The 23285-nt window shown below is 43.1% G+C and overlaps 1 protein-coding gene across 1 annotated transcript in view; it reads right to left on the bottom strand.

Annotated features, from left to right (window-relative positions):
- ntng1b (netrin g1b) overlaps nt 1-23285 on the bottom strand; it is a 57976-nt gene that overhangs the window by 9641 nt on the left and 25050 nt on the right. Inside the window, exons 3-4 of the mRNA XM_072668838.1 lie at nt 16036-16679; nt 4179-4351 (exon numbers count right to left, since the gene is read on the bottom strand). Coding sequence (XP_072524939.1) covers nt 4179-4351; nt 16036-16679 — 817 coding nt within the window. The remainder of the gene's footprint in view (nt 1-4178; nt 4352-16035; nt 16680-23285) is intronic.

Raw genomic sequence — 23285 nt, 5'->3', positions numbered from 1 at the left:
CACCTGAGAAGACAGCTGGCAGAAAAACTGTGAGCTCTGATTAAAAGCACACACCGCTTTTATTTTGCCCAACAAACACACACACACACACACACACACACACACACACACGTAACTCTACTCTGTTTATACACCTGTTCACTCCACACGGAATACAACCAGGCAGATAACCCCGCCCTCCTTCAGCGCAGACGCTGGAATCGGCACGTTCTCTCACTGCTGGGCTGCAGGTTAACCCCGCTCTGATAAAGCACCTGCTGCTAACAAGCCCAAACACATCATTACACAGCCTGCAGCTCATTCACCTGGACGTACGCTAGGGGTTTCTAATAAAGTGGCCAAAGAAGAAGCACAAGCTAGGCATTTTCAATAAAATGGCCAGTGCAGAAGCACAATGTTTGTGTTTCTAATAAACTGGCCAGTAAGGAAGCATAGGTTTGGGGTTTCTAATAAACTGGCCAAGGAAGTAGCTCAAGGTAGGTGTTTCTAATAAACCGGCCAGTGAGGAAGCACAGGTTTGGGGTTTCTAATAAAGCGGCCAGTAGTTATATTGCCATTCAACAGCACTGGGTGAACTGCTCCTTCCTGTGTCTGGTATTGTTCTCCGCCTGTTTGAAATAGCTGTAGAGGATGAACTGTGGCCTAATGCTATTGCTCCTTTTAAATCCATTCCACTGCGCTTGGCTTTCGGGGTGTAAAAAGAGAGAGATTGCTCTTCTCCTCTTTTCCTGTGTCAGTGGGAAGCTGTGTTAAAGCTCAGTGGGACGCATTCGCTTTCACGCAGACCGTATCGCCCCGGCAGAAAGCCCAGGGATTTCATTTCCTGCTGTATTATTAGACGAAGGGTCGTCTCTAACTCTGGCTGCAGCAGAGAGCGGCCTGCCTGCCTGCCACGTCTACGCTGACACCGAGATAAACCGCCGGCATGATTACAGCGCGTAACCTGATGACGGATGAAAGGAGTCGTGTCTTAATTAAATTCTGCACTTTCAGCGGGTTTTCCTGTACATCGCAGCCTGTGTGTAATACTGGGACACACTATGCTCATCTGTTTGAGCTGGAAATAAATAAATAAAGGAAACTGAACCCAACAGCAGACAGGTATTCATTCTGCACACCTGGGGAGCAGTAATTACATTATGATTTCATATGCACTGCCATCACAACACACACGGGTGCCGAACAGGTGATCACATTTCTTTTTATAAGGTGTGCGTACGCGTTCCCCGTCCCGCTGCAGATGTGTCCTGCTATTGGCTTTTTAATAACCCGCTGTCAATCTGAGCCAGGCTCCTGCATTATGAGGGCTTTCATAACAAACGAGAGGCATGGTGCTATATTAAAGCCTTTAAGACTCCCCTCACTGACACACACACACACACACACACACACACATATATATATAATAAATATATATATATATATATATATATATATATATATATATATATATATATATATATATATATATATATATATATATATGCACACTCACTCACATTGAAAGGAAGGTGTTGCAGGACTTAAACTGCACTCATAGAAACAAGTAGTTTTTCCAAGTGGTTGCCAAGCAGTTACTATAGTATGTCGGTTGTTAGTGGTTGCTATGGTATCCCAACACCATGGGTGGTTACTCTTATGCTACCATCAAGAACACTTAAGAAGGGTGCACAAACTCTTCCCAACACAGTTCCACCTTTCACTCCTATAGGGGAAATGTTCACGGTGGACATGTGGACATGTCCAATCAGAACCTGTGTCCAAGCAGACCACGGACTGAACTGAACACTGGACAAAACCCTGGCATACAAATTTAAGACAAATAATATGAATTTAAACAATAACGTGTATTACATTACATTCACAATAATAAACACATTCTGTGTAGAATAAGAAGGGCTCCACTATCATCGGGAGTTAAAGAACCCTTTTCCAGTACCCCTTCCTACGTGGAGCAAATTCCCACAGTGTTTGGGTCTCTAGTAAAGCGGCCAGTGCAGAACCACAGATTTTAGGGTTTCTAATAAACTGGCCAATGAAGTAGCTCAAGGTAGGTGATTCTAATAAACTGGCCAATGAAGTAGCTCAAGGTAGGTGTTTCTAATAAACTGGACGGTAAGGAAGCACAGGGTTGGGTTTCTAATAAACTGGCCTGTGAGGAAGCACAAGGTAGGTGTTTCTAATAAACTGGCCAGTAAGGAAGCGCAGGGTTGGGGTTTCTAATAAATTGGCCAAGGAAGTAGCTCAAGGTTGGTGTTTCTAGGAAGTGCCCCTTCCTATGTGGAACAAATTCCCACCGCAGATTTTGAATACCTTAATTCTTATTGTGTTTATATTCTCATGGTTGCACACTGCAAAGTATGAAGATGAAATAACATAGCAACCACCTAGGATGCCACAACAACTCCATAGCAACCACATCACCACACTACAGCAACAACTGAGCAATACTGTGGTGACCACCTAACAGTTCTTTAGTTAACTGCCCTAGGAAGCACCAGGGACACCTTAGAAACCACCTAAAATACCTTAGCAACCAATATTCATCCATGAACCTTAAATACGCATGTTGCAAACACACTGGTATACCACAGCAGCTCCCTAAAAACAGACCTTAACACCTTAACAACATCCTATCACACACTTACCAGCACCTTAGTAACCACCTGGGGCACCTTATTAACCATCTGAAACACCATAGCGGACCCCCTGTGTGTCTCCATGCTCCACTTTGAGAACCATGGATATCTAGAGCCTGCTAGTCATGTGTGAGATTTAATCAGGCAGGTCTACACGGGTCACTGGTGATGTTCAGCTCTGCTCGGTTCTTTAGACACACTGTATGCTCTAAATGGTCAGTGGTCCAACACCACCTCGTTTCTAGTGGGACCGCTGCAGAACCGTTACGGTGCGCTGCTGCTCAGGCCGGTGTAAACACACCATCAGTACAAACAGATGCAGCAGAGAGAGATTAGGCTGTGTGTGAGAGCAGCCTGTAGTCGTGTGTGCAGCAGCATACGGGCCTGGCTTCGTTCTCCTGGCTCGGTTCTGAGCAGAGCTGCGCCGGCCAGAGCACCGTGCGCCTCCATCTGCCCAGACTCCGCCCACCTTGCTCCCCAAGATCCCAGAGCTCCACTTACTGACTGCCTTAGATTTATTAAAGCGATGAGCCCCCTGCCTGCGGCCCGAGGACACGCCTGCGCTCCCCTCACCTCCCCCAGGTTAACCCTTTCAGGTCAACAGCTGATCTGATTTCTGCTTATCTTCTGCTCCTCGTCTTCAGCAGCAGCATTTCTCAGAGCTGATCTTTTGTAGATCCTTCTTTTGCTTTTGTTAAAAAATAGTTTAAACTCGTTGAAGGCCACATCTGAACGATTAAAGGTTCTCTGGTTCTTGTGTTCAAATCTGAGGAGCTCCATCAAACCATCTTTTCACCACAAGGGAGCACAGATTGTAGAAAAAACAGTGGACAATCCCAGTTTTCACATCTTTCTGTAATTTTATGAGCGAGAATGAACTTCAAACAGTAGGAAATCAGTTATTCATCCACAAGATCACTGCAGGAACTCCCTTTGTTTAGAACATGGGTGTCCAGTCTTATCCACAAAGGGCCGGTTTTCACTCCAGCCAAGCAGAAGCACGTGCGGTCAGTTGTTTTAAGTCTCACCAATCAATTAAGCAGTGGAATCAGGTGCTGAGCTGGTTGTTTAGAACTGAAACCTGGACACCCCTGATGTACAACATCCTTTACGTTTAGAACGACTGGCTGGCAAATTTATTTATTTATTTATTTATTTATTTATTTATTCATTATTTATTTCTCAAAACCAAATTTCAAACATTTTTCTTGGTGATATAATAATTAGTAAATGAGTATAAAAACAACAACAATAATAATAATAATAATAATAATGATGATGATGATGATGATGATAATGTGTATTATGATTACATATTATGTAATTAAATAAGTAAATATCAAGTCAAAATCCAATTAAAAATCAAATTCTAATTATGCTAAAGACATTTAGAGAATGTTAAGAACGAGCCTTTAGAGCTTTAATTAGCTGTCCTGTATCACATTCATCAAGCAGGTGGAAACACTACAGAGTGCAATGCAGAGTGACACACACACACACACTGCCATGGTTGGTCAGTGTGCTCTTTAATATACTCACAGACATTAGCTGTGCCCTTGGGGATGGGCAGGTAGGAGCCCATGCTCCACGTTCGGCCCTGGTAGTGTTTTTTACAGCGCGAGCAGTCCGGCCCGGTGGTGTTGTGCTCACACTCGCAGCTCAGCTTTCCCTTCTCAAACACACAGCTGTTAGCATGGAGGTTACACTTGCACCTGACGGGAAAAAGAGAGACGTTCAAAATCAGACGCTGAAGGCGCCCTGTGTGTGTGTGTGTGTGTGTGTGTGTGTGTGTGTGTGTGTGTGTGTGTGTGTGATATATATCCCCCCTGTGAACTCCAGACACCATACAGATGTGTTCAGTCCCACCAGCAGCTCACCTGATTTAATGAAGGACTAATGAGAGAAACTAGGTGTTGGATGGGAAGTGGGAACAGTGGTCTTCCTCTATGGTGAAGCTACAGTGGACTCTACACCATTTTCTCAGCCAGAAGAACTTCAGCACTGCAGTCATTAGCCATTTTATTAGAAACACCTACAATTATAGACTGCACAGTGGTTGTTGCACAATCCATTAAACTCACCCTCTAGCCCATTCCCCAATGAAGAGTGACCAACGTTTGAGTACCACTGACCAGATCTCACACTGGTCATAGTAGTGGGGGAATCTGCAGCCGTGCACCGAGGAACCCTTTGAGCTTTTGAGACACATAAATTATAATCTCATTAATAAGATTTCTCTCCAAGCTTAACTAAAACAGACCACCACCTACGTCCACTTTACCACAGCGTCTGATCTGCAGGCCTTGTCCGTCCAGGCTGGAATCCGTGATTACTCATCTCATCATTAATTTCCAATTTCCGTGTAAGGTTTTTCTGTGGCCGCGCTGCTGGCCGCGGCTTTCCCCATTATAAACCCTTTTTAACAAAGGCTCCTCGCTAAGCCGCAGAAGAGCGTTTCATTATGTCATTAAAAATCATCCCTCATTCCGCCGTGCCCCCGTGGAGGAATGGAACAGAAACGCAGGTCACATCTGTGGCACAAAGGCAAAATCAAAAGTCTCCCAGCGGTCGAGCTTCGGCAGAGAAAAAAAGAGAAGAATGAAAGGAGTAAAAGTCTACAGACACCAGCAGAGCCGCGCTCTTCAAAGCTGCTGTGATGTCTTTGGGGAGAGAGATTTTGACAAAGAGTCATTTTTGTTTCAGGGCTTTTTTTGTTTTTGTTGAGCTTCGGTATTTTGAGGACTTTATTGTGGAAGTGGACGATTGGGAATGTGGCATTTGACATAATGAACGATAATTCTGCCTATAGTCATTAAGTCAGTATTTATTTATTAATTAATTTCTGATGGGCAGTGAAGTTCTGTATTGATAAACCCTCCAGCGTTCCTCCTGAAATCAAGGGCACTACGCCAGTAACAGCCTCTACTCCTCTAGGAAGGCTTTAGTCCAGATGTTGGTACACTGCTGGCTGGAGCTCCAAAACTCTGCCTCCATTTTTTGAGGGTTTTGGTGTAAAAGTGGACGATATCAAGCTCAAAGCTGCTGGAAGAGCAGTTGTTTGGGTGTCCATCTCTAGAGACGAAATCCTCGTATGAGCCAACACCCAACACTTGGCCGATAAAGCCTGATTCTGGAGCAAACTGCAACTCACCGTGGTGATGTAATTAATGATACATTGCTTAGCCCTGCTTGGAGCTGTATGAAGCCAAATTTAGAGCTGAACTTACTTCTAAATAAAAACAGGAAGCACAAACAGCAGCACAAATGGACCTGCGATGAACATTAGATCGTCCTCATCATCTGAGCCAAGCCGTCTCACGTTGCATATCAATTCTAAATATAATTTGCCAGCATTGATTTTCTTGCCAGGAGGCAAAAGGTTACGAATGTGTTCTGTGCTCCTGACCTCCGGCTGCTTTACCGAGATCATTGACCAATGAGTTACTGATATCATTGACCAGTGTTGATATGCAACTCCTCCCGGGGGAATCGGTGTGTGCTGCAGCAGCGAGCTGGTGTTTTTTCTTTGCTGCACTTCCGAGGAAGGACTTTTCCCTTTGGAGAATCAGAGCGGTTCTGAGTTTTGGGCTTTGAGCCAGACATATCCCACAAAGTCAGAAATACATCCATTCTAATTGACTTCCTGCTCCCTTCTGACAGCGCTCATGAATGATGAATAACTGCGGGAAAAGAGGGCAAAACATAATATTCCTACTTACCAGACACAACGTGCTCCTCTCAGCTCTGTCTGGTAAGTTAGAATATTCTATACATGTCAGAATATCTAATTCTGCCTAAATATAGTCCTGCACTGCCAGTGCTGAGGCTGGAATTACCTCTTAACCCTCAGACAAGCTCTTCGTACAGGACCAGTCAAATGTTTGGACACACCTGCTTGAATGTGTGCTGCTCATCATCTTAACCAAACTAAATGCTGGGGTCCCCATACTGTTGCTTTCAGTAAATAGGACACTGGAGACACAGGGGCATCTGATGTAGTTAGGATGCTGTGACTTAGGGGATACAGGTAGGCCTAGGTTGTAAAACTGTGTGTGTGTGTGTGTGTGTGTGTGTGTGTGTGTGTGTGTGTGTGTGTGTATAACCATGCAGCTACAGCATGACATTGAACATTAATACACACACATTTACTTAGCAAAACCAATAAATAGCTCTAATAGCCTGTATGACCCAATCAGCTTCTTTCAGCCCAACATACAACTTAGGTGGTCACTTCAGAGGTGGTCAGAGATGGATCTCTGTTCACAATACTCTGCAGGAATCTGGCCCTCCAGGACTGGGATTGCACACTTCTGCTTGAGGGGTTGTTGGAGTCTTCTTTACTCATCTTGAGGTTCTGCTCTTGCTGGGACATTCTGACCTGGTCATGTTGGTCAGCTGTTCCTCTTGTAGTAAATGATTTAGCGGACAATGGAACAGCGGCTGAGATCTGTTTAAACCCCTTCCCAGACTCCTCTGCATCTCCACCCTTCTTTCTGAAGGCCTCAGAGAGCTCTCTGGATCTGGCCATGGTGATCTTCTTCACCCCTCACTTCAACCATCAAGATCAGACCAGACTAAACATCTGAGGTTTAAATCAGACTCCAGACTCCTCCAGAATAATCCTCTCCAACCATGTTCTGATCATCTGCAGCTGATCCTCTGCTCCTGGTTCTGATTCTACACATTTGAAGGAGTGATAAATATGGGGGAGGGGGGGGGGTCTAATATTTCTGTTAATTCCATTTTATCAATGATGATTAAATACATTTCTTCAGTTGAGTGAGTTTTTCAGTTTAGTTGAGTTAGATCACCTCCATCCCTCAGAGTTTATCACATGTTTAAATATGTTAAATAAAGATGAAGGTTTAATGGGGTGTCCTCACTTTCATACATGACTCTATAGTTCATGATTTACATGAATAAAGCACGTCTACATTTGTGGTGAGGGAGATGAGGGGGGGTTGTAGATGACACTGTGAGCCATCTCTGTGTAGGACACTGATCTGGTGCAGTGCAGACCCTTTGTGTCAGTTCTGAATGTTAAAATTCCACGAGTGCACATTTTAATCTTGGCAGTCGTCTCTCTGGAGTGTTCTAAAGTGCAGTCAATTATAAGAAGCCCTGCCATATTTCTAATCCGAGGACGTATCCAACAGCCGTCATTTAGAAAACTCCCCAAGTGACGCGCTCGGAGCCCTGACCCACGGGTTAATTAAAAACCAGACCGAATCTAGATCATCACTCCGATGTCACACAGTTAAGTGTATCTGTGGCCGGGCGTTGGGGGACACGTTGCTTTTGGCCACCGGCGTTGTCATAGCGAGCGTTTTCTCTGATTTCAATATCACTCTCCCAGTGCCACTGGGACGGGGCCTTCACGGTGAGCAGAGTGATGAAAATCCATTTAATAAGACTTTATTGGCCTTCTTCTCCTGCCTGTCCCAGAGAGGGCATTAGCCATTATCTGGCAGGAGCTCAGCTCCACTATGCTGTTAGCAATTACAGACAAACAGCGTCAACTCAACTTCAAGGTACAACGTTCTAGATACGCCAGTTCTCTTGCAAATATAACAGAGAGAGATTTAGAGATTAGATATTCCAGTAGACAGATCCCAGAAGAGGCTGGTTTGCATAATCACCCTAAACAACAGCAATACAAACTGCAGCCAGACACACTTCCATCTAAACCCGTGTGTAGCTGACCAAATCCCGTCTGAAGCTGACTCAATTTAATCTGATCCCGACTGCAGCCAACAAAATTCTGACTGTGGTCAACACAGTTCCATCGAACCTCAACTGAGGCCAACAATATTCGGCCTGAAGCTGATAAACGTCCGCCTGATAATGATCCACTTCCAACTGAACCCGACTGTGCTGACACAATTCCATCTGAACCCAAGTGATGCCTACAAAACCCCATCTGAAGCTGACTCCATTCCATCCAAACCTGTCTGTAGCCAATAAAATTCCACCTAAACCAAACGGGAGCTCTCATAATTCCGTCTGAACCTTATTGTAGCTGATACAGTTCTGTTTGAACTTGACTGTAGCCAATAAAATTCTGTCTGAACCTGATTGTGGCCGATACACTTCTGTCTGAACTGTAGCCCTCAAAACTTTGTCTGAACCCGGATGAAGCCGACAGTAGGCCACAGTAATGCGTTGTTAAACAAACTGATTTATCAATTTAACAGTACCAGTACCAAAGTTTCATGGACCTCAGGACCAAAGATAAAGCTAATATGAATTACCAAGCTCATGAATTTCTGACAAACGTCCAAACTCCAGCTGACAGTGGAGTCCAGACAGCTCCTCAAGCCCAGAGAAGAAACTGCGTAACTTCCAGTAAAGTGTTCAGTTCACACTGACGTGACTGAAGAATCTGCTGTATGGTAAAACTCCCACTTTCAAAGAGCAGGATTACACAGGCAGGTGCTTCGACTGTCTGGGGGGACTTCTCTTTTATGCTAAAGGTGCTGAAAGTTGAGGTTATGTGTGTCAGTATGTTAAGCGGAGGTCTCGGCTCATGCGTTTCAGTCCCCTGGTGGGTTTTCTGTGTTTCTTATTCAGATGAATCTGAAACAGGGTCTTGAATATGAATAGAGAGAGTCTCTTTTGGATGTCGAGCAGACGCAGTCTAGCTGTGCTTTGCCGAGTTGATAAAACTCTAGATTCCTCAACTCTGCTTCACTCTTGCTCCCGGAGACGCTCCGCCGTCTGGCTGCACCTGCACTCCTACGTTCTTTTACAAAGACACACAAACAAGCTCCGAAACCGCTCCTCTGTCTGCATGGGAAGTAGAAAGCTCGCTTTCATGTCGGTTTCTCGTGCTATATTCCTGCGTCTGACCTTGGTTTTCTCTCGGCGTGTTGACAGTGTTGACAGCCTGTAGTGCTCTCGCTTCAGAATGACAGCCTGCTCTATTCCCCCGATCTCCTTCTGCACATACCCAACTTCAAACAGCCTGACTGCTAAAGCTGTTTGACTTGTAGCCACTAGGGCTGAGTGATACGGACAACAAGCGCCAGCATTGCGATTACACTGCTAAACACTAAACACTAAATGTCCAAATGTTTGTGGACACTCATTGCTGACACAGATGTGCAAATGCGCGCACACACACAGCTTGTCTAGTCCCTGTAGAGAAGAAGTACTGCCAATAGAATAGGACTCTCTGGAGCAGATCAACATCATGACCCTATTGGCTCCATGCTGCCTAACGCCAGGCGTGGGCTAGAGGGGTATAAAGCCCCCCAGCATTGAGGAGCTGTGGAGCAGTGGAAGAACTGTGTTCTCTGGAATGATGGTGGTGGAGCAAAACTCAAAGAAGAACATGCCCTTTACTGGTCAATAGCTAAAATGTTCAACCAGCTTGAACAGTTTAAGTAGCTGTGCTTTGCTGAATTCATACAACTCTAGAGTCCGCAACTCTGTTTCCTAGAGACGCTCCCTCCGCTGTCTGTCTGGACACGCAACCAGCTTGGTGACGCTGGTCATACTGGTTGTCCAGCTTGGTGACACTAGTCGATTAGCTTAGAGATGCTGGTTATGCTGGTCAACCAGCTTGGTAATGCCAGCTTAACCAGTTTGAGCAGCTTGGTCATGCTGTTTTTTAGCAGGAAGGTTCACCATGTAAAGCAGACATGCTATTAGAACCTCATCTGATTCTTCAATATTAAACTTTAGAAATTGTGATTTCTCGCCTAAGCTATGCACCACAGCGTTTTAATGCTAATGCACCTCGCTAGCTGTGACATCCAGCTCATAAAACTCACTTTCTTGATTGGGACTCAGATTGTCCTTAGTGAAGGGGTGCAGAGCCCTGCTTGGCCTGGCTGATTAGTGTCTGGGTTCCATTGTTTTGCTGTGCCTCAGGCTCTAAATATGTAACAGGCTAATGCAGTTAGGCTAAATCTGAATATGTGAGGAGAAACTGCAGCGAATGGAAATCAAACCAGGCAAATTAGGCATCAAATCAAATTCCGAACTGCTGTGCGTAAGGAACCGAGCAGCAGGGACTCTAGGATTTGTGCATGCTGAATGAAGTAGATGATGCTGAGAATTTGGATCATCTCTACCAGAGCTGAGGCGAAAAAATGAGGCTCTGCTCCCCTCACCGCTCGACCTTGAGGGAGAAAACTTCCTCTCCTGCGAGCCGTCAGTGCGCCGAGATGAGCTTTGATGTTTTTGGAGAAGAAGCTAGTGCTGAATGTAAACTACAGCACAGGTACAGCGGTACCTGCCAGAAATCTCATCAGAAGGAAAGAGAGGACGAGAGAGAGACAAGCAGAGGGAGAGAGAGAGAGACTATGAAAGGGGGAGAGAGAGAGAGCGAGAGAGAGAGAGAGAGAGAGAGAGAGACTATGAACAAATGCAAAGGTGGCAAACTGCATTGATTTGGGATGTCCGGCTGGATTTGAACTAGTTGTGAGTTGCAGCACGTTCGTTTACCTCACTAGTCTGAGAAGTTACATTATTTTGTCCAATTTATTGATGATTAATTCACTGAAGCTTATTTAACTACTAAATAAATGATAGATTTATAAAGGACATGGAAATGCAATCCAAAGATTTGCCTTTAGAATATATTGGAAATATGTTGTACCAGATACCTATTATTATTATTATTATTATTATTATTATTATTATTATTGATAGATAACACATTTTGTACATTTTTACAGGTTAAATGGGACATTGCAGTGTACATCATATCAGGAATATTTATGCAAAGCAACACAAGCTATTTGAGTAGTAATAGTGTGTGTGTGTGTGTGTGTGTGTGTGTGTGTGTGTAACCAGCCTTCTAAACTGAGATATGGGAAGAGTTTCAGTGTACTATACTAATATAACAATACAGGTGTGTGTGTGTGTGTGTATGTGTGTGTGTGTGTGTGTATATATATATAATATGAAATTTATTTATTTATTAAGTTCCATCAGCAGCTGATTTACCATCATTAAGCCCTGATTTACCAAACCAGGTGTTGATCTGAGGAGAACTTTGGAGATATTCCCATCACTGTGTTCAGTAGAACGTTATTAATACTTATTCTAATATCAGTGTTTTACTGAGGAAATTGGACCTTGTTGCTGGTCTTCTGTTGGTTTCATGTTTATCTTTGCTAACTTGCTAAACGTGTTTAGGGCTGAGGATCACCCTGTGCTTTGTAGGTCTGTAGGCCGCTCAAGTGGAAACCCCTCATTCTTCCCTGGATCAGAGTGCAGATGCTCGTGTTGAGGTGCATCCCGTCCACAGCCTGTTACAGTAGTCTACCAACATGCACCTTGCCTCAGGAACGCCGTGTATAGTGGTGACCCTCCAGAGCCGAGCACTCCGGAGCCGAGCCCTCCTGCACTGTGACGGGGCTGAAATGAGGAGTCTTATTAGACCCGAGCGGCAGCCAATTTTCCCACTCGTCCGGGTGGAATGTAATACATCTCGGGCAAATTGTTTGCGTCTCACCTCGAAATGCAGTCAACCCCAGTGGCGCTCTTCAAATTTCCGGGGAAATATTAGGAATTCATCACAGCGTAATTCCCCTGCTGCGATTATTCTGCTGCGGCCCAAATCCGATTTGAATTGCGGCGGCCGGGCTGGCTTTGCTGGGAGCTACGCCTGCAATTTGTTTCAAATGACAGAGCTTATTATGGAGCTCCAACGCTGATCTGCATGCACGGCGAGCTAATGAAAGCCTGGCCTCCATCAGACACTGACTGACTCTCACAAGGCACGTCAAACGTCAACCACAGAGGAGAAGGTGTTTATCTGAAGCACAACACTGAGTAAAAGTTCATAAGGTCTTCACACTTTCTGGATGATTTGAGTTAAAACATCTATATCTGTGAAGAAACTCCCATCATGCACATCAAACACGAGTCTCTAAGAGGGTCTCCAAAATGTGGCCAGTGAGTAGAAGCAAAAGGTAGGTGTTTCTAATAAAGTGGACAGGGCATCTCTACTGGACTGGTACCACCGTGACCCCCTCAGGTCTGTGATAAGTAAGCGAATAATAAGTGTGTACGTCTGATCCGGTCCTCTCTCTTGGCTCATCCTGTCACTGCCTTCTTTGAAGTTATTTATATTAAACGCAGCCGAATCGACTCTCAGACAGTTAGCACTGATGTAACTGGCTAAATGAATAATGCAGTATGATTTTGGGAGGCTGAATGTGTTGGTATTCATGTTTATTGCCGTCCCTCCGGGGAGAGTTTATGTTGATGTTTTTCTCAGCCTCTCTTTTATTATTTAAAACCACAGCGAAGTCTCTAATTAACCATCTGACTTGAGAAACTGATTGGCATGAAAATCTAAGAGCTGAATGTATATCTGTAGCCACACTCAATCACAGGAGCTTTTAGGTGTGGGAGGTTAAAGTTAGAGCATTTCCAAACATAATCCTGAATAATTCATTGTAGTTATAGAATAATTCATAGTGGATACTGAATAATTCATAGTAGTTACAGAATAATTCATAGTGGATACTGAATAATTCATAGTGTTTAATGAACAATTAATTGTGACAACTGAATAATTCATAGTAGTTATAGAATAATTCATAGTGGATACTGAATAATTCATAGTGTTTAATGAACAATTAATTGTGACAACTGAATAATTCATAGTAGTTATAGAATAATTTATAGTGGATACTGAATAATTCATAGTAGTTATTGAATAATTCATAGTGGATACTGAATAATTCATAGTGTTTGATGAACAAATCATAATACTGAATAATATGTAATCAGCTGAATCATTCAGTAATAATTCTGCAGTTTGAGGCAAACGAAAATGCATGTATCTAATTTGCTGCATGTACTGATCTTGTGTTGTTGGCTGTTGGAGAGAATTGGCTTTAGCAGCGTCTAGATTTAACCTTTTTATCATTCCTTCCCTGCAGGCTGCATAAGTGAAGTGGTGTGGCCTGTTTATGATTGGTATTCTGTTTTCATCATTAATGTTCATATCAGTTCCAGCCAGACGCAGATCTCCTGTACTGAAGTGTACTTATCCAACAAACTCCGATTCTGATTCTGATCAAACTGGAGCAGACGGTAGTTGTAGTTAATAAGCGTATGGCTGTAGGAGGAGACTCCCGATCCCTCCCTCCCTCCCTCCCTCCCTCTCTTCCTCCCTCTCTTCCTCCCTCTCCTCCTCCTCCCCGGCCTCTCCACACATCAAAGCCCCATATGACTTCATTAAACACAAACAGAAGCCACTTAGCTCCTCTTTGCTCGGATTAGCATTTCAGAATTGGCTCCAGAGCCACAGGTCCAATGTATTATTCACTGTCATTACACAAACACACTCATAATTCAGCGTGTCGCTAAACGCAGCCAAACCATGTGAACCACTATTCACAACCCTCAGCACAGGGGCCTTATACACACTGCAGAAGCGTAGAAGGAGCACATGCAGTCTATACGAATAGAGTATATTACATGAGGGCCTGAATAAAAAAGGAAATTTAAGTATTATCAGAGTTACAGAATATCCTCAGTCTTATAGGGAATTTACACTGCCCATTTTAAAGGAATTGTTTTTGTGACATCACACAAATGAATGGATTTGCCGCTATTTAGGCTACAGCAGTTCAGTCCCGCTAACTCATTTACTTAAAAACTCAGATAAAATGGATATATTTAGTTCTGTATTAAAGACTGTACATTAAAGACAGTGTTATTTCTTTTTTTGTCTTTTACTAATTACTAATTATGTAAAGCTGCTTTGTGACGACAACAGTGTCAGTCCCTCGGTATCGCACCCATTCCGAGCCGCCGCCCACAGGCCCAAATAAGGACTTCCTCCTTGTTTGTGTTCATGTTTCGTTCATCCTATTGGTTCATTTGTGTTCATGTGTTTGATTCAGTGTATTGTTTCATCTTCATGAGTTACACCTGGGAGTGGGGGTATTTAAGAAGCCTCAACACCGGCATCCGGTGCCGAGAATTGTATCGTTTGGGACCCCATATTAAGACTGTATACTACAGACTGCATGTTTGGTTGTGTGTATTTGGTACTGTACAGTTAGTGCTGTATATTAGTGCTGTCCTGCTGGAATCGCCTGAGCCTCTTTTAATGCATAAATGTTGTGAAATGTTGTGCAAATGACGAGAAATAACCTCTGACTTATTAGACCTTTCTGAATGTATTTAAATTCAAAAAGCAAAGAGAAGTTTTCTCTAACAAATGCGCTGACTAGCTGAGAGGTTTAGTTAAAGCCAGTGTGAAATTTATAGGCACATTTAAAACCAACAGGCCAACAATTCCTGTGTCAGTCGAGGCACTTCTGAAAGGAATAAATGTGAGTTACTTATATAATGTCTTCAGTCCAAAGTGCATTTTATATTCATCATAATCCCCCGGGCTGCCCACGGGTTAGTCAGCAGTCATGTTAAAAAGCATGCTTTCAACAAAGCCAAACGGAGTTCAGCTTAGCATTTCCATTTCAGAGACCCTACTATATATATATATATATATATATATATATATATATATATATATATATATATATATATATATATACACCCCACTCCGTTTACATTATACACACAAGTCGTTCATTAAAGAAGCAAAGTCATATTGATGTCGCCCAGGATTTTCTCTCTGGCACAGCAGAGTCCCCAGTGGTTATTATTTAATCAGCGGTAAATGGTCTTAATTACTAGATTAGTCTCTTTCCAATTAGCCGTCACTCTAATTGCTCTAATCTACCACCGCAGTCCTCTGCATCGTAATTTGGAGCTCCACATTTAGACCCACCAAGGACCAATCTGCCGCGTCATCATGAACTATGTTATCCTCGCATAAACCAACTGCTTACGAGCCACTCCGGTCCAATTTAGGGAACAGCTGGTGTGTTTTCATTTCCATTGTGCCATCATCATCCAACTTGGTGATATTTTAAGCCACAGTTTGCCTTTGAAACTCTGCAGGAGGCAGACTAATTGGAGTGCGGATGCATAGTATTTGCATAAAGACTGTCAGCTAGCATTTTACCTGAGATCACTGGCAAACCAACAGAAATAACATACTCTGCAATAAGTGACCTCTGTACATTGTAGCTCCGCCTCCTCAGTGTATATCACAATACCTACATTTAGAGCGTTATTAATATTCACCCTAATGAGAGACTGTAGCTCCGCCTCCTCAGTGTTAATCACAATACCTATTTAGAGCGTTATTAATATTCACCCTAATGAGAGACTGTAGCTCCGCCTCCTCAGTGTATATCACAATACCTACATTTAGAGCGTTATTAATATTCACCCTAATGAGAGACCGTAGCTCCACTTACAGGTTATTCGTAGTGACCACTGGTAACCCTCCTCGAACCAAACGTATCAGTTTGGTTGACGCAAGTCAGTAAAATGAGGTACCGCACTTGTTTACCTGCCCTGCACTTTGATGTCAGAGATGGCGTAGAAGTATCTGGACAGGTTGTTTTCGTCCACCATGGTGGCCCCCGTAGCAGGCCGCAGGAGTCTGATCCGCAGATCAGTCAGGGTGAAGAAGTCCCTTAGGTTCTTGGTGGTGTCCAGTTGGCCGTATAAAGAGGCCATGTTGTGCAGCCTTGGTCCAGCAAACAGAGCGAAGCGGTCTTTAATCTCGAAGCGAACGGTCTTGTCGTATTTCCACACGTACCCTCGTGAATAGTCCTCAGTGCAGATGATGTCCAGCAGGGTGCGCTGTGTCAGTTCATGGACCGCCTTTGGGTCCATGGTGAAAGCGTCCAGGCAGTCTGTGGCGTAAAACTGGTACGGCTGCCACGTTCGACCAAAATCCAGAGACTTCTCCAGGACCATCTGCTCAGGCCGGCCAGACTCGAATGTTATGACGATGTCATCCGTCAGCTCGATGGTTTTGTTCCAGGACAGCGTGATGTTGACCTGCAGGGGCTTCGGATATTTCTTCCACGAGGTCGACTGCCAGAAGGTTGTGGGGTTTCGACCCTCAAAGTCGAACATCAGCTCGGGCGGGTGGGCAAGTTCTTCTGTGTCAGCGTCGCATTCGTTGTTACACATGTATGGGTTTTCCTGTAACAACAAAACAACGAAAAACTGTTACATCATTTCTAATAAAGTGTCCAGTGAGGATATACGAGGTAGATGTTTCTAATAAAGTGCCCAGTAAGTGGAAGCTCAAGGTATGTGTTTCCAATAAAGTGGCCAGCGAATATATATACAAGGTAGGTGTTTCTAATAAAGTGGCCAGTGAGTGGAAGCACAAGGTAGGTGTTTCTAATAAAGTGGCCAATGTAGAAACCGTAAGTAGGTGCCTGAGGCCAGTGAGTGGACGCACAAAATAGGTGTGTCCAGACTTTTGACCTGTACTGTGTGCTGCTCCACACACTGGAGTTCTGCAGGAGAGCAGTCAGGTTCTGTCTTTGCCACCCAGATTGTGAACGTAATTGATATTCCTGCTCGTTGGCCGGTCAGGGTTTGGAGTAGAATCCCAATGAGAAGATTTTGGAGGAACATGGAGACCTCAATGCATTTTTCATGGCTTCCTGGCTGCTCATACAGCAGCTGTGCATCAGATCAGCTCCTTTAATCGACATTCAGTTCACCCCCCAGCCATAGCTCCAAACAATGACAATCAGTCATGAACTTTCAACACAGGCCCATTAATCTCAGCCCTGTACACATGCTGATTGCAACCTGCAAAATATGGTTTCGCTTTCAGATAAAATCAGCAGCAGGATATAATTACGAGCCTCATAATGGTCTGTTATTACTGTGTGAAGCCTTATTTTTTGTTTGTTCAGAGCTTCATAATGAAACGAGAAATGAAAAGACCTGGAATATCGACTCAACTCTATCTGCAGAAGATCAGCAAACATGAGGTGGAAGTTTGAAGAATCAAATGTTTTTGCTCTAATTTCTTTACAATGCAAAGCTCAGAAGACCCGCTGGATGGAATTGCATATTTGCGTGCCGTCGTCTGTGTTCTGATCTGCAAAAATAGCCCCAAACCTTATTTGTTATGACTGTCTAAATGCGTCCAAATGTTTGTGGACACTCCTTCTACTGAAGGCATTCACATACTTTAAGCTGCACCCATTGCCCATTGCTGATACACAGATGTGCAAATGCACACACACAGCTTGTCTAGTCTCTTTAGAAAAGTGCTGCCAATAGAATAGGACTCTCTGGAGCAGATCATCGTGAACCTAGATGTGGACTAGAGGGCTATAAATCATTGAGATGTGGAGCAGTGGAAGAACTGGAAGAACTCTTAGGGTGAGTTGGGGAGTTGGAGAAAATGAGGTAGGGTGGTGATCATAATCCACATCCTGACCTCACCAACGCTTTTGGTTGGTGAGGTCAAAAAAAAATTAATGAGCAGGTGTCCCAATACTTTTCCTTCCCGATATAGTGTTTATAAGCCAATAATAATAATTATTTAATAGACCCACCCTCTTCTCTAATGAGGTTGAGTCAAACAGCCTGGTAGAGTTTGTCCATGTTGTCCAGAACAGTCTGTTCAAGCTCTACTGACGGTTCCCCGGGAACAGCTGAGGGTTAAGTGCCTGAGGGCCCCAGGAGAACCTTGGTAATGGTGGGGTCAGCTGGGGTCACATCCAACATCACAGACTCTCTAACCACTGAGCTACCTTCAGCCATTGGAGCAGAGCTATGCATCAGCGTAATGTTAGCGTGTTTGCTAATGAAGTGACATGCGCTGGGTTTGGATACAGCTGTTGCAAATGCAGGAGTTTGATGAATTAGCATTAGCATTTCTGTTGACAGAACAGTAATAGAATTTGCCACAACCTTTTTTCCCACTCTTACTGCAAATCTGTCTGCAGAATCCCCCCCGGATGTATGTGTGTATATATGTATGTGTGTGTGTGTTGGGGGGGGGGGGGGGGGTCTTGTTTTCATAAAAAATGTCCTGACTGCAGCAGAACCAGAGGAAACAGGGCTGACCTACTGGACAAAGGCTACTTTCTCTTAGTTTTTCTAAAGTCAAACATGGAAAATAAATAAATCTAGCTATATTTAAATAAAAAAAAAAAAAAAAAAAAAAATATATATATATATATATATATATATATATATATATATATATATATACACATATAATGCTGCACATCATGCATACATACATATAGATGGATATAACAGCTTGCATACATATAATACATGGAACTTACGTATGTACTGCATATAATACATAAGGGATATTATTATTATTATTATTATTATTATTATTATTATTATATGTGTGCTTAAACAGATAATCCAGATAATCACATACAGATACTTGAATGATTGAATTATTATTACTGTATTTTTGAATTACATTATTATTATTATTATTATTATTATTTAGGGACTTATATATATGTGGCATATTATATGGCGACTATATATACTGGTCTTCTTCTCTTAAGGAATCATCATCACTCTTTTACTGGATGATCGATGTTGCTGTTCAAAAGGTAAAAAAATTAAAATTAATCTGATCCAATCAGGTGATATTGAAGGGCTGGACATGGAGGCCAGTGTGAATATGACCTAATCAGAAAAGAACAGTAGCTCATTAACCTCTGAGATAGAGTGTGTGTGTGTGTGTGTGTGTGTGTGTGTGTGTGTGTGTGTGTGTGTGTGACATCTCAGTTTCCAATGTTTAATATTTAAATATTATATAGAAAATACTTTTTTATATAGAAAGTACTTTTACTCCAGTTATACAATAAATGCCCAAATGTTTGTAGACACCCCTTCTGAAGAGTGCACTCATCTGCAGTATATTCTTAGTCTTCAGACCCTTTCACCTATTCACATTAAGACCTTAAGATATTGTGATATTAAGACTAAAATAAAAATAAAGTTTCATCAGTCAGCTCTCAAAACCCCCTAATGAAAAAAATTAAATATTGCATTGACAAAAGTATTCAGACACTTTACTCAGTATTTAGTACTTGAAGCACTTTTGGCAGTGATTACAGCCTCCAGTCTTATTTGGTATGATGTCACAAGGTTTGCACCTGGGCTTGGGGATTTCTTCTGTTCGTCTCTGCAGATCCTCTCGAGCTCTGTCAGGTCGGATAGTGAACGTCAGTGGACAGCCATATTCAGGTCCCTCCAGAGATGTTTAATTCAGTTCAGGCTCTCAAGTGTCTTCTACTGAGGAGAGGACTGTGTCTGGACACTCTGCCATGAAGTCCAAATTGGTGTGCTGCAGAAATGGTTGACCTTCTGGTGGGCTTGGTATTCGCTCTGATATGTATCATCATTGTGAGACCTTGTGTAGACAGGTGTGTGTCTCTTTGCCACAGGTGGACGACAGACTAGTCTAGAGTAATGAGAGCAGACTGATGGGTGAAAAAGTGGTCTGAAGACGAATGTGTTAGACTTTAATTTGCACTCATTGCTGAAACAGTTGTGCAAATGCACACACACAGCTTTCCCTTGTGGAGAAGTACTGCCAATAGAATAGGACTCTCTGGAGCAGATCAACATCATGACCCTATTGGCTCCATGCTGCCTAATGCCAGGCGTGGGCTAGAGGGGTATAAAGCCCCCCAGCATTGAGCTGTGGAGCAGTGGAAGAGCTGTGTTCTCTGAAATGATGGTGGAGGAGCTCCATCCAGTACTTTTGGGATGAGTTAGGGATGATGAGGTGGGATGATGATGATCATCCAATATCCAGCCCTCACTAACACTCTTGTTCCTGAATGCAACCAAATCCTCACAGCAATGTTCCTTCTCCAGAATCTAGTAGAAAGTCTTCTTCTCTGGACAGTAGAGACAGTTACTCCAATAAAAGCAGGATGAGCTCTTTTTAATACCCTTGATTTCAGAAGAAACAACGAATGTGCAGGTGTCCCAATACTTTTGTCCATGTAGTTTATTGTTCCAAGAGTATTACCACAGTTGAGCAGTGGAAGTGTTGTCTGACTGATTCAGCAGAGCAGTAGAGTCAGGTTCAGGCTCTGGTGACGCATCACTGAATCATCAACCCTGCAGTGTGTGTAAGAGAGAGATCACTGTCACCTGCACATGTGACACACACACACACACACACACACACACACATACACACAGTATCGATTTCTGTTTCTGCCAGAACTAAACGCTTAGTCCCACTCTGCGGTGTGATTGGATGGAGAGGGTGAGAACCTTTCACTGGATTTTACTGAACATCAGAGACGATCAATAACATTCTCTCAGAGCTGCAGCACGGCCGGCGGTGGTCAGGACTGTCCACAGCTGCTTGTTTTTATGGGTTTGATCTTGTCTTATTTGATCTGCACATAATTACTCACATATATTTATTATACGTATTATACGTTTGATGTCAGTGTGTGTGTGTGTGTGTGTGTGTGTGTGTGTATGCCTTTCTACATATCACATCAGAAAGTATCTAGACAGCCCTTCTAATCAGTCAATACATCTCTCCGTAAGCACTGGCCAATAGAATAAGAGATTCTGGAGTGAGCACATGAGCTCACCTAAGGTCGCTGAGTGTGGGCTAGAGGGGTATAAAGCCCCCAGCATTGGGCTGTGGAGTTCTCTGGAGTTATAGAGTGCCATCCAATAGCTTTGGGATATGTTGGAGTGGCAGATCAGCAGTTAATGAGTTAAATATTTCCATTAATCACTGAGTTCATTCATCCCTCCATCTTCCAATTAATCTATCGATTCAATTAAGTCCATCAATCAGTCAGGCCATGCATCCATCTATAAATCAATCAATCTGACGAATCAATAAGTCTGTCAGTCTATGTATCCATTTATGAATCAGTCAGTCCATCCATCTGTCCTAATGTATCTATTAATATGACACTGTGAAATTCTATCTGTGTATTTACACAAATGGGAAAACGCATGTTTCAGTATAGTAGCAGCAGCTTTCTGTGGTTTCTCAAGTTCCTCAAGGTTCAATTCAAGGGCCTTTAATTTTCTCTTTTAACTTTATTTATTTGAACAATAAACCCCTGTAATCATACGCTGTACAGTTACCACAGTTCTCATTGGTGGGGTATCAGCTTCCATTACTTGCTAGCTACATTAACCTCGTAGCTACAGTTTAAAACTACAGAAGCATCAAACACTGGCCGGCCTTTCAGCAGCCAAAAATACAATATCTAAAATATATATGGAGGTATGGTTTGAACACTCCTTTTTGTGCATCGTCTTTGGCTTACTTATTTTTTGGGGACATTGCTCTTCTGGAATGTACAACAGCCAGATAAATAAGAGCGATTATATCGTGGTCAAATACTGAGAACAAATCGGTGAAATGAATAAGAGCAGAGCGGCGTCTGTGAGCTGATGAGAGTGATATATAGTGATATATGTATATATTTATTTATATACATTTACTTACTTATTGATTTTTTGCTTTAATAAGTACATCTTTTCTTTTTATTTGAGTGTAACACTGACCTTCACTACGATCATCAGGACTCTTAGTGTTCTAGGTATCTGATAATAATCTAATGGTTAACTCTGTGTGTGTGTGTGTGTGTGTGTGTGTGTGTGTGTGTGTGTGTATATACTCAGTTATACTGTGTGTATTGTGAAGAACACTATGGGCTTTGTGAGCATAGTTTATCGGCTACATTTGAGGTAACAGATCTTATGTATGTAGAGTCTCAGTTGGAAGCAGGCTTTACGTGTCTGATCAACACACAGGGCGAGATGCATCACCTGCTTCTCTCTGGTCTGCAGAAGAAGATGAATTATGCTTATTAGCATAGTTGTCATCTTTATCAGCACTAGCGGAGAAATAGCTGTAATTTCCAAAGCTGTTTTCTATTAAGCCTCAGTGATCCGGAGCGCGGACAGAGATGTGTGTGTGTGTGTGTGTGTGTGTGTGAGAGAGAGAGAGAGAGGGAGACGTAAAGGTCGTGTTAGAGCGCTCGCTAATGATGTCGTCCCCTCCGCGAGGCCTGTGGGGTCAATCCAATACCGCGTGTCACGAGCAAAAGCAGGCGCTAAGCTGAGGATGCTAAAGCGCCCATCATAAACGCGCTAACCTGCGCTAATTGAGTTGCTTGTCAGGCCCATTACAGGCGTTCTTTATCATTTCAGCAGACGGCTCCTAAACGAGCCAGTAAAAGGGAATCGGCAAGGATTTGCTGTTGGGTTTTTTGTAGATGTTTTTATAGAGTTTAGAGGTAAAGCAGTGCTACTAGCCAAGCCACACAATACGGGAAGAGAGGATTGGATGTGAGAGTACTATTACACTAACTATTACACTATATGGTTCAGAAATTGATGCTGCACCAAATACTGTTCAATAAAATACACTATATGGACAAAAGTATTGGGACACCTGCTCATTCATTGTTTCTTCTGAAATCAAGAGTATTAAAAAGAGCTTCTCCTGCTACGTTCGAGTAACTGTCTCTACTGTCCAGAAAAGAAGACTTTCTACTAGATTCGGGAGGAGCATTGCTGTGAGGATTTGATTGCAATTCAGCAACAAGAGCGTTAGTGAGGTCAGGATGTTGGATGACCATCCCATCTCATCCCCAACACCCCAAATCCCAAAAGTACTGGATGGAGCTCCACCACCATCATTCCAGAGAACACAGTTCTTCCACTGCTCCACAGCTCCTCAATGCTGGGGGCTTTATACCCCTCTAGCCCACGCCTGGCATCAGCAGGTCTCCAAAACATTAG

Source organism: Salminus brasiliensis, chromosome 23, assembly GCF_030463535.1.
Source record: "Salminus brasiliensis chromosome 23, fSalBra1.hap2, whole genome shotgun sequence".
Lineage (NCBI taxonomy): Eukaryota > Metazoa > Chordata > Actinopteri > Characiformes > Bryconidae > Salminus > Salminus brasiliensis.
This window is presented reverse-complemented; position numbering and strand designations above follow the sequence as displayed.